This window comes from Mastigoproctus giganteus, chromosome 12 (assembly GCF_048544385.1).
Source record: "Mastigoproctus giganteus isolate SK-2022 chromosome 12, ASM4854438v1, whole genome shotgun sequence".
NCBI lineage: Eukaryota > Metazoa > Arthropoda > Arachnida > Uropygi > Thelyphonidae > Mastigoproctus > Mastigoproctus giganteus.
The window spans coordinates 118,362,639-118,384,166 of NC_143586.1; the positions used below are offsets into that span (position 1 = coordinate 118,362,639).

A 21,528-nucleotide genomic window follows, 5' to 3' on the forward strand; every position below is an offset into this window, starting at 1 on the left:
TTCACATTGGCGGTGGTAAAATACCTCGCACATGTTTTTAGGCTAGATTTGTTGAGGTTCTACGCCAAAACAGATGAACTAGGTGGAGATGTGCTTTTGCCTAGGAGCCACCCTTGACTCTGGGATACACGTACGAAGTGCACCAGGAGGTATAATATAATGTCTTATATATGTGTAACGAGAATGTTAATGTACATAAAATTGTATATATATATCTTTTTGTAAATATTGTATATATACAGGGTTATTCAAAATGAAGTCCGTGGTTTCATACAATTCCTGTACACACATGAGCAGACATAGGAAGAAAGAAATATTTCCAGAATGCAAGTATAGTAATGAAGTTTTTTTACATACCTCATAAACGTTCAATATGAGAGCCTTTAGTGAAATCTCCCAAAATCGCACATTCTTCTTATTCACTTTCACAGACAAATGGAAGGTCAATTCATCAGAAAAAATCACTCTGTCAGCAAAGTGGCGTTGCACAAACAGATTTACTTACATGAAACTCCAAAACAGAAAAAGCTTTCTCATTACATTCCGGAGCCATGTCGCAACAAAGCAGAACTGTAGTTACAGGCAAACGAACGACTGCACGGCGGTATGCGTCCAACGCCTCTGGTGGTTAGCCGTGCAGCATACTGAACATCGCGAACATGGGAACGAAACTTGAAATATTATGCGTTCTTTCGAGATGGCTACAAATGATTATGACACTTGCGCTCTCCCAAAAAAAAAATTCTGAAACCCCGGACTTCATTTTGAATAACCCTGTATATATATATATGTGTGTGTAATAATTGTGTGTGTACAAATAAATGGAAAAAAACTGAAAATGACCAAATATGCGCAAGAACTGTTCACCAGATGCAGAACCCTAAACGCAATCCATACGAAACACTAACTAGTACCTTCTGAGCGGAGACCTTGGCTTTTGACAGTGAAAAAACTAAACGACAAAGCCACACCTAGCACATGCCACCTACCTGCAATTGAAGGAACAAACCTGGATGGGTCAACGATCCATGCTTGACTGCTCCCTGACGAGATGCAGATTAAATGACAGACTCAACCTTGCACTTTGGACGGGTCTTTGTACCCAAGAGTTGCCTTTATCGGATAGAGACATCAGTGCAAGCTGACAACCCTCAGGAACTAGTCGCTCGAACTGTGACCACAACGCCATGGGCCGACAACTACCTGACCCAGCTGAAATGAAACAAGTCACCGGACGGAACCTCATCCCAGAGAAAAACAGATATAAATAGGAGAAAATCACCTGAAATGACTGTAATTAACTGAAATGACTGTATGGGTGAAAAACACCTCATTAAACAACACCGGAATGGACACTGAGAGAAAACCACAAACCATACTGTGATCTACCTGGACTGAACATTTCTTTGATCACCACTGCAGCTCCGCTGATGCATAGACAGCTGGCGATCTGGACTGGGCACCTTTCCCGGCCCACTTTCTTTCCCTATCCTGGCAGGGGGGGAGGGGAGAAAGCTTCCCGTCTCCTCCCCTCTCCGCTACCCCTATTTTCCTTCTGGTGGGGCATAGGCGGAGCGATTAATGCCAAATTGTCTCTACTTGGGATCCAGGAAGATTCAACTTGCACTTGCGGGGAGCTGGAGCCAGCACCTCATGTATGACTGCCGGCTCTATGAAGACCTACGTGGTGTTTTATTCACCAGGATCCACTACTTACCACAGAGACAAGAACATCACATCCTAAACACGAAGGAGGAGTATCAAGCCTTCTCGGATTATGCGCAGGCACTGTTCGCGAGGAGTAAAAACCAAATCGCCGCAGCCCACAACTCACTACCACTGTAATCAAAGAACATCTGTTCTTCAGATCGCTTGACCTGGGACACCAGAAATGACTCCCCCCCCCCAAGAATTAGAAAACTCAGGAAACAAACTATACAAAAGTAGACTAACATGGGCGGAACCCATGTCCCATGAATGACAAATGGAGATGACTACCAGACTTAGACACACCACCAGCAGGGTCTATATGAACAAGATACATTTTTGAGAACTGGAAGACTTAGGAAATAAATCACACTAAGGTAAAGGACTAACACGGACGGGAGCCCGGTTCCACAGATGACAACTCGGACACGACACCAGATTGGAAACCACTAGCAGTGTCTATGTATAGTTTATCTGCAGACGCCTGTTGGCGAACGCACCGGGCTCCCTTGTCTGGAGCCTTTCCACTCCCCCACCCCTGCGCCGGTAGAGGGAAGGTCCCCCCCTCCGGCGTACCCTACTTTCTCCTGGTGAGGCATGGGCCTGCCTCACTGACTTCCTGGGGTTGCCTACACTATCATCCCCATATTTCTACCTTAACCCCCCAGCCTTCAGTCTCTCACCCACTCTATCTTTATGCCAGCGAATGCCACACACAAAAACTTAATTGTCCAAATTACTGTTCGCTCATATTTTCGGCCTTTATTATGAAAGCGGTATCCCCTCACGTAACGATCAGTGTGTGTGTGTGTGTGTGTGTGTGTGTGTGTGTGTGTGTGTGTGTGTGTGTGTGTGTGTGTGTGTGTGTGTTTAGTGTCAAACGGCACCAGGGTTTCCCCCCATCTCCGCGTGCTATACATTGTGGATGTGAAACAGAACACTGTCAATGCCAGAGGTTTAAAAGTATATGGATTTTGTATTTGTGTAGTGTCGTGTACCGTTGTTCATCTGGTCATTTAGCCGCTGGGTCCCTATGGGACCCAACGTTGCCTCACTCCGCCCCGGGGAGGCAGACCTGGTACACCACTATTATAGTTATTTACTCTGGCAGGTCCTGCCACCTAATTTCCCGAGATTTCAGTGGCAAGGACCTAAAAAAAAAAAAAAAAAAAACCGCTATAGATAGGGGTCAGCCAAAACAAAGGGAGTACTAGTTGGGCGATTTGATGTTGTTAAGTTTTTGGGTGTAGGACTCAAGCAATTTGGAGTTGATTCGGACGCTAGTTGTAAGTTAGAGAAGGGGAGGGAGATTGAAGACTGGGGGAAAAGATAGAGATATGGGGTCCATAGGGAAGATGACCCCAAGTCAGTGGAGCAGGCCCATTCCCCACCAGAGTGAAAAAGAGGGGATGGCGAAGGGGGGAGGACACCAGGGATGAATTCCCCCTCCCGCCGGGGAGTGGAGGCAAAGGACCACACAAGGGAGCGTGGTTAGGGAGGCCTAATGGCAGCGCAGCTCAGCTGTGCTAGTAGGTTCTGTCACTCCTGGGACGAAGGAAGGAAGGAGGGTTTTTTTTTCCTTCTCCCGAGAGGACTGTCATATCCAGGAAGTTTCTTAATTTGATCTTCAATGGGTGGTGTTTGGGTGCCGAACCCGTCTAGCAGTCAGTGAAGCAGACTGCACAAACTCTGTAAAGGCGGCGTAGCGGTGCTCGTCCATCATAATCAGGTGCTCACAATGCCGGGGATTTTCTTGCATTTTAGTGGCAAACCTTAGCTGGAACTCGTCATATTCATGGCAATTATACATTACGTGATCCCACGTTTCTTCAGCCCCGCAGTGACACAGTGGATCATCTTCAATGCCTAGGGATGTTAGCTTCGCTTTAAAGGGTCCGTGGCCTGTCAATAGAAATGTAGTATGGAGGCCTGGTGAGTACCAGGGAGGCTTTGGACTGATGAGGTTCACAGAGGGAATGAACGTTTTGGTTATCAATCCTTTGGTGGTGTCCCATGTCTCTTGCCAGGTCCTGTACATAATTTCAGAGATTCTCTTCCTTTCCCGTTTGGGGTTGTTATCAAGGTTAAGAGTGATGCCTGCTGTTTCGGTGGGAATACTCTTCTTCAATCGTTGATAAAATCCTCTTCTTATTACCTCTAGGTGCAGGGGTAGAATCCAGCTAGAACCTGTAGAGCTGGGGTGCTTACTGTACGGCACGCCCTTGTTAGGCAAGGAGCATAGAACGCTGTATGGAGTCTAGTTTACGGCGATTTCGGTCGAGGGAGGCCCCATACTGAGGCTCCATAGCAAGCTATTGGGACATATATGGCATTATAGATGAGGGCCAGAGCCCGGCGCTTAAGGCCCCAGTCTGCACGGCTTATACGGATGATCATGGCCGAGTATTTTTTTTATTTTCTGTGATATATATTTCAAGTGAGGATGGAAATTTAGCTTCATCATCAAATCGGATGATGATGGATATATGTATCGCTTATATATATGGATCTGTCTATACGTTATACGTACGTGCATATAAAAAAGCGAGCGCGTGTTTTTTTTTTTTTTTTTTTTAAGGTCCTAGCCACTGAAATCTCAGATTTTTAGGTGGCAGGACCTGCCAGAGTGAAACTAAAATTACTGGGTTCCTGGTATGCCTCCACGGGCAGAAGGTGGGAAACGTTGGGACTCAGCATGGGTCCAGCGGCTAAACGACCAGATGAACAACGGTAAAATAAAAATAAAACAGTGTTATAAATAAAATTATAACCCTACACATATACAATATCTATACACTTTTAAATCTCTGGCATTTCCAGCGAACTGGTACACCCACAATGAAAACTATGCGGAGATGGGGGAAACCCCTAGTGCCATCTGACACTAAATACACCTGGACCGTTCAGAGATTCGTCTAGACGTAACGTACCAGAGGTCCCAACGTGTGACAGTTGAACATGCTCCGATCCATTACCGACTGTCCACCTGCCTGTACAGTTCGTTGTTGACATTACGGATGCAAAGCTTCGTACGGTTTCCGGCAGATACACACCCTCCCGTCCACTCAAAATAACTGGAAACGGGACTCATCGGACCAGGAGACCGGTTTCCAATCAACCAAGGTCCAGTGTTGATGTTCGTTCGTCCAGTTGAACCGTAGTGTCCTGTGTCGTGATTTTAGCATTGGGACTCTGGTGGGTCGGTGGCTCCCATAATGTATTACGGCTAATGATTGCCTGATGGTATTGGTGGAAACGTTTCTGGAACTTCCCTCGTTGAAGACCGCGGTGATTTGTGCCACTGTCGCTCTCCCGTTGGCTGAAACAATGCGAGACAGCTGTCAACGGCCACATTCATCCAACACCTTTCTGTGCCCACAGCGCTGTCCACAATGAGATGTCATTCCGGAAATGGAGTATTCCTGATACATTCTTCATACTGTCGAACGGGATAGTGTAATTTCTGTACCACCTCCACGATAGAGTGACACATGCGTTGGGCACTCATTATCATCCCTCTTTCAAACTCACGACTAGGGCTTATCAAATATAGTAATTTTTTCATCCCGGAATTTCCCGGAAAATTTTACTGATTCCTAGGAATGGTTGTATAAATTTAGAAAAATCGACTGTTTATGTTTATATATTTAAAAATTAAACAATTTACAGGAAATAAAGAAAGAGTAGAACATTATATTTCTTTATTTACAACTGAAATAAATTTATTTGTAAAAAACTTAACCTTCTTTTAAAAAATGAAGTCTTTTTATTTAAAATTTCGACATTTACAATCAAAAATGAATTTTTTTATGTATTTTGATAATAGCTCCTTAAAAAACACAACGCATCGATACTCCTATCACTAAGGCTAGTTCTCAACTTTGTGATAAATAAACCGACTGTAGAAAATGTTCTCTCTGATTCAACAGAGGTCGGTGGAATGGTTTTTATTGAATCAACTAAATGCATAATGTTGGAAGCTCTGTCCCCATTTTCCTCGAATAATTGCAATCCTTGCTTCAAAACCCGGCCACTGTTTGTCCTCCTGAGAAAAATTCGAATATTGCACGATCTGTCTTATATAGACTGGATCGCTGCTTCTAACATGTCTCTCAATGCCATGAGACTTATGGGTTGCGCAATTTCGTGATTTTCTTCATCTACCGATTGTCAAGAGTTGGGGCTAGATGGAGATTCGTCTTAGTTGAAAAGTCTAATCAATGTCATCTTAGCAAATTCAAATAATGATACTTTGTTTGGTAACGATGGGAGGCAAGGAGTCACTACAGAATTCACATAATTTTCCCCAGTACATAAATACTGAAACAGGCCGACCAAAGTTGTATTCTTTCTCTCATTAATCCTTTGTATAAGAGTTTTTCATCTTCTTGGGGAATTCTGACTTTTGTTGTTGTAATTCATTAATAATGAAAGCAAATACTCCAGCAGTTAATAGCGTTCCATATTTCTCTGCACAAATTGTCACTGGCTGCAGAGTTGAAACACTATCTTGCAGGACATCAAATTCTTTATTCGTTAAACTGCTTTTCTTTAATAGAAATTAATGCTTTAGAAACTGCTGCTCTTATTCCTCAAAATCTCTCAATCATATCCAATAAACTGTCCCAGCGAGTTTTCGAATCTAAAATGAGCATATTTTCACCACCATTATGCTTGATGAGCTACTCACATTGGATGTGGGCCTGCTCACAGCACAAGTCTATGCCGAAGACCTTATCCTGACCCCAGCTTCTGACTCCAGAGCACCACTCGAGGCCTCAGCAGACCAGTGGCTCAGCTCTCAATTTCCCCAACAAAGTCAGAATCCATATTTTTAAAAGGCACTCTGGAGACCACAAGAGCTTCCCCAATCAAACTTGTCACAGAATGAAGCATTTTGGCATTGTCTTGGACTCAAAACTGAATTTCCATCTCCATCTAGCCTATCTGCATACTAAAGTAAGAAATTCCACTTTTTTGGTATTTTGCATAAGCAGGAGAAATTGGGGCCTAAATCGTCGTTCCTTTTCGCTCGTGTACAAGTCAATTTTTTTACAGTCCTAACATAAGGAGTAGGAGTTTGGTTCCCCAAGATTACCATTCTCAGAAACCGTAAAAAAAACTAGAAACCATCCAAAAGCGTATTCTGCTGGAAATAAATAGGGCCTGCTGCAAAGTAATGCAGTACTCCAGATCCTTGCTAGAGTTCTTCCCCTGGACCTGGAAGTTATCCGTAGAGGACTTCACTTCCGTCTCTCCCGCGGTATCCCCACAACTATCTGTGACCACACCATCAACGCTTCAAATACTATCACGCAAGAAAAGCAGATTCTCTCTAGCAAACGGAACCAAATTTGGCAAGCATGATGGACCGGGTCCACCAAGACCTGGGATAAAACTCTTTGTGACCGATCACAAAGAGTTTCATCCCAGAAATAGCAATAGTTTAACCCGAGCTCCAGCATAGTTCTCTTCTGGACTAAATACCACCTTCCTATTAAAAGAACATGGTTCCATCAACCAAAAACTAACATCTCTGGGCATTATTGCAGATCCCTACTGCCACTGCTGCCAGTTTGAAGACTAGAATCATCTATTCTACATATGCCTTCCCTATGACAACATTCGCAGCCAACTAATCATAGATATACACGACTTTTCACAAGATAGAGAGCACCTTTGCATAACAGCACACTTCGCTCAGAAGCTTTTCGTTTGCAGAATAACAATATGGCCATTGAAAACCATACTCCACCTGACCATGACTAATGTCCCCCTCTGCGCCTCTCTCCAAACCTGAGGATCAAACTGGGCATCATCATCTAAAACTCTTGCGAACTGAACCTGGACTACGGATACGCCTCTACCGATTCTGACTCTAATAATATCCAATTTACAGTCTTGAAGTATCTTCCTGGATTGACCTTCTTCTACTTCCACCTACATGGAGTGCTAACCTTGGAACATCGGTGGACTGGGTTAGCCAGGAACTCTTGCTAACCCAGTCCACGGACTGGGTAGGATCCAGTGGCTTCAGACTACGCAAAATCGAAAAGGCGACCACACCCATTTGTAGCCATTGTTTTTGTATATAGTGGTAGGGAATTCAAATTTTTTAATTGAGGTAGCTAGGTAGCTCTAACGCATAATTATATAGTAATACGGTTCACTGTTTCTATTTAATAGTTTCTATTCAAATACTATCGACATTTAATTTATTTATTTTATTAATTTAAACTACCATGCCCCAAACTAGAGCAGCAAAGCAACGGGCACAAAGTGGCAGGAGTGCTGTGACTCGGGGGGAGAACTGAGGGGGGCGATTCTCCAACGCATCACAGCCTAAAAAATGTGCAACTTGTGAAATGTTTGCCGAACTCTCTGGAACGGAACATGATATTGCCATGGGGGATGTCTTTGTGTGTGCGCGCGATGTAAGGAGTGTAAGGAAATCAGGCGACAACTCAGCGATGTTATGGGCCTATATGAGAGTTTGAAGGACAGGGTGGATGCTCTCGAAAGATCTAAATTGAGGGGCCCATCAGGCTCTCAGCTGCCCACATCAACGCCAGAGCCTGCACTTGGTCATCACGCAACACAGCGGCAACCCCTAAGGCAGAATGCGCTGGTCCCACAGGAACTAGTAGTTGTCGGTGACTCTATTGTCAGGGAAAAGGGGAACATGCTTTGTAAAAAGGATAGGTGGAACAGACCAGGGTATGTCTGCCAGGGGCAAAGGTTGATGACGTTGTAGAGCGGATATCATCTTTCAAGGGCACAAAAGGTGATATAGTTGTACACGTTGGCACTAATGATATCAACAGTAGGAGACCGGCAGAATTACTCAACAAGTACAGGTCACTGTTGAAAAAAAGCCGTGAAATAGGGTTGAATTTGAAAGTGTCTGCAATTCTGCCCAGACACGATAGGAGGGAGTACATGATGAGAGCCTTGTCGATCAATTCGGCCCTGGAAAGATTGTGCAAGGCTCAAGGGGTAGAATTTTTTTCAGCCTGGACTGTACTTGTTAACAGGAGAGATTGCTTCTACAGGGATGGGATACACTTAAATAGAAAGGGTGCAAGAATATTTGCTGATGCTATCGAGGCAGTGTTAGGTGGGTCGGAAAACTGCTAGTTTGGGGGGATACAAAGACTAATAGTTTAACAGTAACCGCAGGCAGAGGTGAAGGTGATTCTTGCACAACTTCTATTAGAATAAGAAGCGACCTGGAGCGAGGGGTGTTGGGGGTTTCAGGGACGGATGGCAGTCATCATGGAATAGTTGGGTATATGGGATGTGTTAGGGTAACAAGGAATAGGCATAGGAGCATGCATGCTTGCATGTATACCAATGCTAGAAGTATAGTAAATAAATTTGATGAATTTGAAGTGTTGGTCAAGACATCAAAGGCGGATATTGTTGGGATAGCAGAGACGTGGTGTCACAAAGATATAAGGAATGCAGAACTGGAATTTCGGGAGTACAATGTGTACAGAAAGGATAGACAGGACAGAAAGGGAGGGGGTGTTATGCTGTTAATTAAGAAAAACATAAAATCAAAGGAAGTGCACCCAGTTAATTTAGATGAACAGTGTTCTGTTGAGTCAGTTTGGTGTGAGATAAGCACTGCGAAAGGAAAAATAAGTGTAGGAGTGTGTTATAGGCCTAATGACTCGAATGAGTACAATGAACAATTATACAGAGAAATAGAGTGGGCCAGTAAATCAGAATGTTTTATAATGGGGGCTTTTAACTTCCCAGATATTGACTGGAACTTGTGGATTGGTCACTCACACACTAGTCAGACTTTTGTGGATTTATTGGATGATTGTTTTCTGCAGCAGCATGTTCGAGAGGCAACCAGAGAAAGTAACACTCTTGATCTGGTTATCAGCAGTGATCATTCGTGTATTAAGAATTTGCAGATAAAGGAACCACTAGGTGGCAGTGATCACAGTGTGCTAAAGTGGGATTTACTCAAAGAGGTAACTACCGTCAGGGGTAAAGGAAAGGGTTTTTGCTTCCGTAAAGGGGAGTACAGTGGTCTCAGACAGTTTTTAAATTCTGTACAGTGGGATCAACTGACGATGTTACAAACAGTAAATTCTAAGTGGGAAGCATTCAAGGAATTAATCGTGGAAGCTACTAGACTTTTCATACCGATTAAGAAATATTGTTCAAGGTTTAGGCCTAAATGGTTATCAAATGAACTAATGAGACTCGTGACAGAGAAGAAAAATGCATGGGATGCATATAAATTATCAGGCGACGCAGAAGCCTGTGGCAGATATAAGCTAGTCTGTAATCAGGTCACAAAGGATGTTCGGCAGGCGAAGGCGGATTACGAGAAATCTTTGGAAAAAGATGCTAAGAAAAACAGCAAGGATTTCTTTACTTATATAAACTCTAAAAGGAAGGGGATGAATCAGTTGGTCCACTTGACATCGATGGTTCGACTGTTGATGATCCTGCTCAGATAGCAAACAAACTGAATGAGTATTTTGCATCTACATTCACATGTGAGGAATTATTACAGTTTGAAAATGGAAGAAGGTTATCAAATTGTAGCAGTGTGCTTAATGATTTTGTAATAACTGAGAGCAAAGTGGAGGAGAAATTGTTGAAGTTAAACATAAGAAAGGCACCTGGGGTGGATGGGATCTATCCAGTTATTTTAAAGGAGGCGGCAAAGCAACTAAGCAAACCCTTAGCCATAATTATGAGAGCATCCTTGAACTCAGGGGAGGTTCCCACTGACTGGAGATGTGCAAATGTATCCCCAATTCACAAAGGTGGATCGAAGGGTGACACGAGTAATTACAGACCAGTTAGTTTAACTTCTGTTCCGGGTAAAATAATGGAGTCACTGGTTAAAGATGCAATGCAGGATCATCTAGACAAGACTGCAGCAATAATTCAGACACAGCATGGGTTTGTTAAGGGAAAGTCTTGTCTGACAAATTTGATTGGTTATTATGATGTGGTCACAAAGGAACTGGATGCAAAAAATAATTTTGATGTCATATACTTGGATTTCAGGAAAGATTTTGACACTGGTGCGCATGGAAGACTACTGTACAAATTGGAGCAGAATGGTATTAAGGGTAAGTTGCTACAATGGATAAAAGGATGGTTAAGTGGGAGAAGACAGAGGGTGGTAATAAATGGGTGCTGCTCTTCGTGGACTAATGTTATTAGTGGAGTCCCACAGGGTTCGGTGTTGGGTCCACTGTTGTTTTGTGTATTTATCAATGATATTGATGAAGGTATATCAGGCTTAATGTCGAAGTTTGCGGATGACACAAAGGTTGGCAGGGTTGTTAATGACAGTCATGGCAGTGTGCTACTGCAACAGGATCTAGATAATTTGGGCAGATGGGCTAAGAAGTGGCAACTGAAGTTTAACCTTGACAAATGCAAAGTACTGCATATGGGTAGAAGTAACCCCAGAGAAACGTACCAACTGTGTGGTACTACAATTAAGGTGGTAGAAAATGAAAAAGACCTGGGAGTAATTGTGCAGTCAGATATGAAGTTTTCTGAGTAATGCAGACAGGCTGCTAGGGCAGGTCATGGGGTTTTGTCAATGATATATAGGAATTTTGCTAACAGGGAAAAGGAGGTGATTGTCCCTCTGTATAAGGCAATGGTCAGGCCACGCCTTGAGTACTGCGTACATGTCTGGAGGCCTCATTTTAGGAAGGATGTAGATTTGCTTGAGCGTGTACAGAGAAGAGCAACACGATTGGTGAGGGGAATGAAGGGATCCTCTTACCAAAAGAGGCTTAAGTTCTGCAAATTGCAGTGGCTGGAGACTAGGCACCTGCGCGGTGATCTGATTGAGGTCTATAAGGCCTTGAATGGGTTGAGCACGCTGAATTCTGATGGGATCCTTCCACTTGTTCAGATTACGAACCTACGGGGACATAAGTTCAAATTAAGAAAGGACAGATGTAGAATATATGTGCAGAAATTTGCCTTTAGCCAGCGGGTGGTTAATTGCTGGAACAAACTTCCATCTGTCGTTGTGGAAGTTGATAGGTTAAATAAATTTAAGGAGGAACTGGACAGGCATTTGGAGGGAATGGTGTGATTTTTTTTTTTTTTTTTTGGCTGATTCTGCATAAGCTCCTACACTTGCTTTCTTGCATCACGTGCCACTACTACTACTACTACTACTACTACTACTTCCACCTACATGGAGTGCTAACCTTGGAACATCGGTGGACTGGGTTAGCCAGGGACTCTTGCTAACCCAGTCCACGGATTGGGTAGGATCCAGTGGCTTCAGACTACGCAAAATCGAAAAGGCGACCACACCCGCTGGGGATACCGCACCCCCTTTTTCCTGATATAGACAACGTTCCACCGATTATTAGGGGGAAGCCTGCTACATCCTCTCACGCTTACTCCCTACTTCTCTCCCTCTCTCTCTCCTTTTTTTTTTCTCTTTAACTTGGTTTTCGTCTAGCTCAGGCCTGGCGTATCACCTAGCGATGTGTACAGGCAACGTAGGTACTACCTGGGCTCTGCGGCCAAAAGCCAGAACACAACAGAACCCAACATTATTCTATTCACATACCACACACACACAATACTTTTTTTCTGTCTTTTACAGAGTAAAAGCCTGAAGAGTACTTCAGAAGAGTACTCTTCAGGGAAACCACTGGGAAACCCTCTCCAAACACTGTGTACAATATGTATTAAGGTAGTATATGTGGTTTACATTATAAAATTACGTTATTTATTATGTTATAAAATTTATAATTTATATTCATTTATATTTATAATTTATATTCATTTATATTTATAATTAATATTCATTATATTTATAATTTATATTCATAATTTGTAAAAGCATTTTATAGTATTAAATGTACACCTACGAAATTATATGAAACAATAGTAATCGGTATTTGTATCGGGCTTATGTCGGTACAACGATCACAATCGCGAAATTCTTCTCTATTTCAATCATCGTTTTTACGTAAATTCTTCATTTAGGTAAAAAAATGCCTATTTAATGATGAACGCAACTAATAACTATCCTATAAATATGAAATAAAAGTATATCAAATACCTTTTTTGATATAACTCGCCACAAATTTACTTATCAGAAAATAATTAGCAAAAGTCACGTCTACATAGAGCATGTATTTTTGTGTATTATTATATATTTACGGACAATTCTGAGTTACATCACCAAACAAATGTTCATTTATTAACTCACAGAATTAAAACAAAGCTATTTCGGTTTTTGTGATTGTTACCCCAAATTTGCTTACATATTATGAATTAGTATAATTTGAATCGTGATTTTATGCTCACCTGAAATTGAAGGACACACATGTGAAATCTCGTGCATCCATGCAAGCTCTTTCACAGTCTTCAATACGCTCTGCTCTGACCACTCTACGAATATAAAAGCTCAACAATCTTGTTCCAAAACCTACACGTCTGAATGTTGCTCCTTCTCCAGGCTTACAAAGTTCATGTGGACCAGGTGGGAACGGAGGGTAGTGTGGATGAGGATTGGGATGTGGGTGGTGATGATGATGGTGAGGAGGTGGAGGAGGGAGGTGAGGAAAGCTACCTCCATGACCTGCATGGCCAGAACCTCCATATCCTCCTCTGTGACCTTGAACCCAACCACTTACAGCATTCCAACTTCCCTGTCTGGGTGGTGGCCATCCGCCTCTCCCTCCTCCTCCTCCTCCTCCTCCTGCTTGACCTCCACTCCAGCTACCGTAACTGCCTTCAAAACTTCCACCGTGTCCAGCATGACTTCCACTCCATGGCTGAAATTCTCCTACAAATTTTCCTCCTCCTCCTCCTCCAGTTCCTCCACTGGTTCCTCCATATCCACCATTCCAGGAAGATGGTGATCCTCCATAGCCAGTATTCCAACCTCCTCTTCCTCCGAAGCTACCTCCTCGATCTGAAGAGAAAGATACAGTATCGTAACAACAGAATTACAGTTTAATGCTCAAAAAATATTTATATTTTCAATCGTAATATTTTTTTTTCACTTTTCCATGACACTATTTTCATAAAGATATTTTCCACAAAGAGATTCAATTTTCATAAAGATATTTTCCACAAAGAGATTCAATTTTCATAAAGAGACAAAATAATTTTCTATCAAAATAACTAACGCTTTATTTATTTTTGATTAAATATTTTAAGGATTTTTCATTAATAAACATGTCCTCCAGATTGATATATTAGATTTACATCATAGTTTTTGTCTTATGCTTAAATTCACTCATAGTACTAACCTACGTTTTTGCTGCACCCACCAAATAAATGAATAACTAATAAAGATAAAAAAAGTGAAATACATAAATAAAATTATAACAAAGTAAATAAGATATTAGAAATTAGTAGGAAGCTTAAAAACTTTAGATCACAGAATAGAGAAAGAACCAGAAGTAAGCTCACTGTTAAATGAAAGAGGAATTTGATTTGAAAGCTTCACAAAATCTTGTCTAGTTGTTGAAAGGAATATTTGATTATTTACTTAAAAATCCTCTAAAATGCAAAATTAAAAATTTTACATAGATAGAAAAGCATGCAGTAGCTCTCGCGCAATTTAGGAGCGGTTATGCTCGCCAAGTAGTGGTTTTCCTCATGGTGCCATCTGTAATTCGTTAAGGCAGGAGAAGTTCGAATTTCGGGGAGTGGAGAAAATTATTTGCCATTACAGTGGGATTTATAGTTAGCCGAACTCAGGCAGAGGGATTAACGGTTTCAGCTCATTTCAACTTGTAAATCGGCCGTGATTACATTTGTAAATACAAAAATACACATAGAGTGGTCCTCAAAAATTGCATCAACTAATGTTTTAGGTTATTTGTCCTTATACTGACAGATAATCTTTTATAAATAGCTGAAAGAACATAAATAATTAACAAAAATACACATATGAAACTATTAATTGCAGAAAAATTTACTTTTACGCCTTACGAGTATATATGGTTTCATTGTATATTCGTCCATAAAGTGAATGAATAAGGCGTAAAAGTAAATTTTTTCTGCAATTATTTTTGTTGCACTTTTCTCCATTTTGGAGAAAAGTACAACAAAATGTTATGGTTCGTATAATAACAAAAATCCTTTGAAAGCATTGAGTTTTTTTTTCATTACTTTGCACATACTAATAAGACATGCAATTATATAACCAAAAAAATGCACATTAATATTTCATTGATTTGATTGACTGCTGCACATCATTTGGGCATCGACTGGATAAGATTCTGAATGTATTCCAGGGAAAGCTCATGGAACTAAACACGGATTAATGTCTCTTACAGCTCACTACGTGTTTCTGGTTTCTTTTTCATTACTGAAACACTCATTTTGTTAAACAATTTTCAATTGGATTGAGGTCTGAACTGATACTAGACCATGTTATTGTGCGAATTGATTTATCTTTCAACCATTTTTGCACCTGTGGACAGTAAATATAGCCAAAACAATTACATTTATGCAAGCTGGAGCGACATTTCATAAATTTAAAACGTTTTCTAATTTTACGAAGTAGTACATACAGTTTTGGTTCTATAACATGGAGCAGAGTCATTTTTAAAAATGTAATTGGCAACATCTCCATTGATCTCTAATTGTGGGAAGTAATTTCGTAATTAAGATTAATCTCAAGAATGTCCTTGTACAACTCAATATTGACTGTGGCACACATTAATGCACATTAATATTTCGTTGATTTGATGACTGTTGCACATCGTTGGGGCATCGACTGTTCATAAATTCAATACGACCAACTCCTCTACGTGAAATACAGCCGCATATCATTTCAGATCCAGATTGATTCACTCTGGAGAAGATACAGTAAGGATGAAATTCTTTTCCTCTTCTTTGTCTAGCATTCTGCTGGCTGTCCGAAACATGCAAATTGAATTTTGATTCATCAAAGAAAATAATACCTTTCCATGATACTTAGACCCGCTATGTGCTCTTTTTGCTCACTTTTGATGCTGTACTTGCATTTTTTTTTGCTTCAAAAAGTGGATTTTTTTCCTTGGGCGACGTGCTACTCCTTTTCTAATCATGATTAGAAAAGAAGTCTATGTGCTGTAGCAATACTTGCCTTTACTCCTGTATTCTTCTCCAGTTCTGTTTAAAATTAGGATTTTCTGTTTCGAACACAGACGTACCAGAAACGTTCACTGTAATCAGTCAGCATGCTACTGTTGATCTGATGTGGTGTTAAATGTGAAAACTTAGCCAATGCAATAGCACAAAACACTGGGCTCATGGCATGTGCACTGTATTTATACTGCCGCTAGGATGATGCAATCACGTATGGCACGAGACATCATATAAGAAAGCTTGATAGAGATGGATGATTCAATAGTAGTAATGCTACTACTACAAACATACATGATATATTCCCAAATTTCACAGAAATTCGGTAAATATTTTATGTGCTGCAATTTTTTGGACGTCACTGTAGATTAGTCACTAAAGTACTATATAAATACAGTAGAAGCCCTCTTAACCAACCTCCATTTAACCGACTTGCAAGTTAACCGATGCTCTCTTCTTTCCTCCTTTAAACATACTGTCTGTTGCTACCCGCTTTATATGCTTCCCGAGAGGTCAGTTGTGTGTTTGTCGAAATTATGATATTAGCGTCCCCCGTAAATGATTACATCTACCCATATATTTATTTTGTCTGTGAATTGCGTGTATTCTCTGGTCGATTTTCCTGTTTGCTGGAAAAAAAAAAAACCCAGTTTCTGGGGAAAGAAACCTTGCTATCTACGCCCTCCACGGAATAAAAAAAAAGCTTACCAAATTTCCTTGTGTCATCGACGGGATTCGAACCTCTTCCACGCCGTGGGGGTAAGACGGTGCCGATACCACTGTGCAAACCACCCAGACTGAGTGCTTGTCACACAAGAAAGTTATTTGTTATTCGCATTACAATATATAATTTGATAAAGCACTACGTAAATTAATGAAATATTCGCGAAAAAGAGTTTGTTTCTATCAGAACTGAGCTGGATGCTCCTGATACTCTACAAAGGTGGATTTTTAAAAACAACTGCTGTTGAATTAGGTGTAGGCGAGACAACTGTAAAAGACTGAAAAAAAAGTCATAAAAATTGGCAAGGAGTTTGCACTCTGTTTCACAAGTTTCGTTAAGTTCTCACTCCACTTTAAAGAAAATTAGAGAGACTGATATCTCTATACTATGCATCATAGCCATGGCTTGCAAGGATGACAACACGGAACTCCAGCCAGCAGTCCATAAAGGCAGCCTCACAGAAAGTCCTAGAAAGTTCATCAAAGAAAGCCTTATCAAAAGACTGACAGAGAAGAAAGTACAGACACGGATAGCTTCGATGTTGTCAAGTGATGGATGGTTTGGACGTTAGAAAAAAGTCATGGTATACATGAATTGTCTATTAGCTAGGAGAGATCGTCTTCCGATCAGCCTGCTGCTCAAAAAATTATGTTATTTATTGCGAGGAATTTAAGGGGTAGGGAAAAAATGAAAGCTATATTTTTACCACCGAACATAACACCTTTGATCCAGCCTAAGGATCAAAGGGTTTCTAGAATGTCTAAAGAAGTTTTGGCAAAATTTTTGAATTCAATAAAAAAATAAATTTTTTTTTAGTAGAAGACCGAATCTTATATAACAATGTTGAAAGTCGTAGAAATTAAAGATATTTTATGATATAGCACGAAATGAAATTCCTAAGTTTAACATTGACTAAATCTTGGAGAAGACTTCATTCCGAGGTTTATCCATTGATTTCAGATAAATTGAAGGTTCCCAAAGATTTAGAGAAAAAAGACACACAACGGTGAATTTAACAATGTCTACCAACAAGTCCGTGACGATTTGTTGGAAAATGAAGTTATGGACGGCGAACAATCTATGCACACCATGATGGAAACAAGTGGATATCAATATGAAGAAATGATCAACTCCAGGGCCAAAAATTTCTCATACAGGAGCTAAAAACTCCCTAGAAGGTTACGTTATAGTGAAGAAAAACATGATTCAGCAGTAAACGATGCGATGTTCATACAAAGAATGGGAGGAACTATGCTGCAAAATAACATTTCATCATCTAAACAGATGAAAATTACTGATTTTACGAAAAGAAATGTATATATAAATGTATTAAGTGAAAATAAAATTCTTAAGGTCTCCGGTTTATACTTTTTTGTGATTACCCGCTTTAACTGATATTTTCGATTATCCAACCAAAATCTTGTCCTAAACTCGACGGATAAGAAGGCTTCTACTATAATGATAATAGCTACAACTTATGTGGAAATGAACAAAATAACGGACACATTTGTGATAAATTAGAGGTATGTAGTATATGGTGTTGGGATCCCCACTTTTTATTTCTGACCTTTAAAGAAGACTATTTGAATCTTTAAAGAAGAAGAGGAATATTTGGCCATTCCAAATTGAGGAACGTTTCGAGCTTCTTTAGTGATTTATTTTTAAATTTTTTTTTATTTATTGTACTATGTGGTCCCAGCTAGCTTTCCCGGAAAACTCCACAACGTGTTTATGACGCTGTATCACTGAAAAATCTTGATGTAAATTTATCTCAGATTACCTAGTACAGGTTAATTTCGTTCTCAAGGTAATGTCGGTATCACAATTCAATACCATTAAGGTATCTGATACTGTAAAGTTCCAACGTACGGTTGTGATGATCTCCAAGCATCCAATTGGCACTTGTAGGCCCATTATGAAGATTAAAAACGAGTAGAAGTCCAATCCAGGAAGTAGATGTCTAAACCAGGAATTGTGGTCACAATGAAGAAGTCAACTTTCCTCAGACCGGAACGGTCACAATAATACAGCAACTAATGGGTAAGGGGAATACCTCAATTCTCAAAGTCTCCATGTACAGTTCCTCGAACCACAATAACCCCTCAGCTTCACAGTTCATCCATCGAGGAAGCACCACAATTTCCAATGCAGTCCAACAGGCTCGTGGTGGTCTAACCCTCCAGTGGAGCCCCAATTTCTCCTATATAAGCCAGCAGTCTCCTCAACAACTACTCTGGATCACTTGTTAGTGGAAGAGGCATCTGTAGGATATATCATGAGGTTCTTTAGAAGCCAATAGTGCTCACAGGTTGGACTCCCACCTATAATCAGAATGGCACCACTCATCCTGCTCCATCCTGTATGCTATATTAATGTTCCATTCTGATATAGCAAATAATGCCCCTTTCAAGCCATTTTTAACTGTCATTCAGCATCTGGCTCATGTTCCTCCAACTGCAACAAGATCCTCCGTCTTCTGAATAGTTGAACCGCAAAATTTCCAAGTGCGTAAAAATATCTTCTTTTGTGCGAACTGACAGTTTAGCACAAATCACACATCCAGGAGTAAGGGAATGGACATTAGGAGCTTCTTCAATTAACTGTCCCTTCAAGTTACAATACTCAACACATTCATAGAAAAGTTGGTTCCAATCTTATGGGACTACACAAGTACGCAGATTATGCTTAGTGATTCCAAATTTCTTTAACATTGCAAAAAATGAACCAAGTACAGTCTCTCAAAAATTGTATGGAGATTGGGATTAAACTAAGTTGCCCACTGTCTGCCATTAGCATTTACAATTGGAAAAAAAAAATTCGTTATCACTCCTTTCACATAATTGCTCTACGTTCATGCTACCGTTTTACGATTCTGCCCATGGACGCTTCCTTTCCTCTTTGTAGTTCGCATCACAATCTATTTCAAGTGACAAAGAGTTATATGACAGCCCCTTTCTTAGATCATAACTAATTGATATTTCAAGTGACAAAGAGTTATATGGCAGCCTCTTTCTTAGATCATAACTCATTGATGGAAAACTACAAGTGTAAATCCAGTGGTAGATGATCCGTGAAAACTTGTACTATATCAGTAACCACATTTGACAGTAAATACACATCTTCAACAGGACAGATTACTGAATTGAAAAGATTTTTCGCACACTGAATTCCTGCAAAGTGGAGCCCAACCAGATATGTGATGCATATCCCACAACTGGCATGAAAATACAGTCAAAATAAAGCCAATGCTTTATCCCTGATGCCCCATTCTTTCCATGTAATTCCCGCAATCATGCCCATAAACTTTCCAATTTTTTCTGCAATCTATGTGATGTGGGTTATGAAGTGCATCTCCCTGTCATTCATCTGTCTGAGGTATTTTAGACTTTTAACTAATTTAAGACTGGCTCCCACCAGCACGATCCTTGGATTTCTTGTGATAAGATTAACACCTATCTAAACAAAGCTAGGGGTTATCCCCTTTGAGTAATGATGTTTTACTCTTTCTTTTTGAAACTTGAAGTCGTGCAAATCACACTAAGTCTGCAGCTCTTATAAAACAAAATTAAAACGCTCTTCCACTTGCGAAGGACAGTCATCCTTCACTAAGAGCCCTAGGTCGTTAGCATATGTTATCATATTTATTTTGATGTAGCTGTATTTCAGCCAGTCATTTAAGACTAGATTCCACATCATTAAAACACTTTTACAGTTTATTATAACAAACGCTCCAGCAAAATCAATAAAGATACCTATACAGTATTTAGTCAGCGATTGCTGCACTGTAGTCACTAGTGCCTAAGTGCCTTGAGTGAAACCATATTGTGCTTCTGCACAGCACAATATTATTGCACATATACACCATCAATATACCTCATATTCTGATAGCCACCAAAGTTCTTCCGCTGCTGTAAAATCGGTCATATGACCCACACGTGCTCCCTGAAGATATGTGGACATTGTGCCAAGAAGGGACATGGCTTTACACACACACACACACACACACACACACACACACACACACACACACACACACACACACACACACACACACACACACACACACACACACACACACACACACACACACACACACACACACAAGAGACAACAAATGCCTGTTTATATTAAAATGGAGAATATGTACCAACAATGTATCAATTATGGGTATTCGCCCTAAAAACATACCGTAGACAATCTAAAATTCCTACAGATCAACATTCAATGGGATAAAGCTGTTGCTGCCCAACTTACAAAGATTGTAGAAGAGGAACACATCGATGCCTTACTCATTCAAGAGCCCTACACCTATCTAAACAAAGCTAAGGGTTATCCCCTGATGTATTAAATTGTTCAGGCCCCTGGCGACGCACCCTGGGCGGCGATTGTGGTCAGAAACCCGACCCTTACAGTGGCACATTTCACATATCTGTTCCCTATGGGCTGCTTGCGTTCACATCATCTCCTCTCTGGATGAGCTCTATGTGATATCCCTTTATTGCAGGCCCGGGGAGGACATCCTACCTTCAATTCAGTATCTTCAACCAGTGCAGGTGCAGAGGGAGCTTGACGGACAGAGCAAGGATTGTCATCTCGACCGATCCGATCTCAACTGCCGCTCAGCCTGTTAGTTCAGCGAGATGCTAACTAACAGGCTGGCGCGGTGGAAATGGCACAAGGATGGAGGAGTTTCTGCAAAGTGATCTGGATATGGTAAATAGACCCAATCACCTACCAACATTTTCGGGTACATTATGGGAGTCCACCATAGATGTTACTCCAACCCCGAGATCTCTGACGCAGCACATCGCAGATTGGATGGTGAGAGAGGGATGGTCCACGTCTGAATACCGTGCCATAACGTTCAGTATTTGCAGAGCATTATCACAAGCGCCACCAGGCCGGTACAAGCAACAGAGATATGCTGTAAAGAAGGTGGAGTGGAACCTGTTTAAGGATGCCATTACTAACTCAAGTTCAACGTATTC

The 21,528-nt window shown here is 40.8% G+C and overlaps 1 protein-coding gene across 1 annotated transcript in view; it reads right to left on the minus strand.

Annotated features, from left to right (window-relative positions):
• Positions 1-21,528, minus strand: part of nompA (no mechanoreceptor potential A) — a 672,626-nt gene that overhangs the window by 531,921 nt on the left and 119,177 nt on the right. The window contains exon 6 of the mRNA XM_090385870.1: positions 13,039-13,648. Coding sequence (XP_090241996.1) covers positions 13,039-13,648 — 610 coding nt within the window. The remainder of the gene's footprint in view (positions 1-13,038; positions 13,649-21,528) is intronic.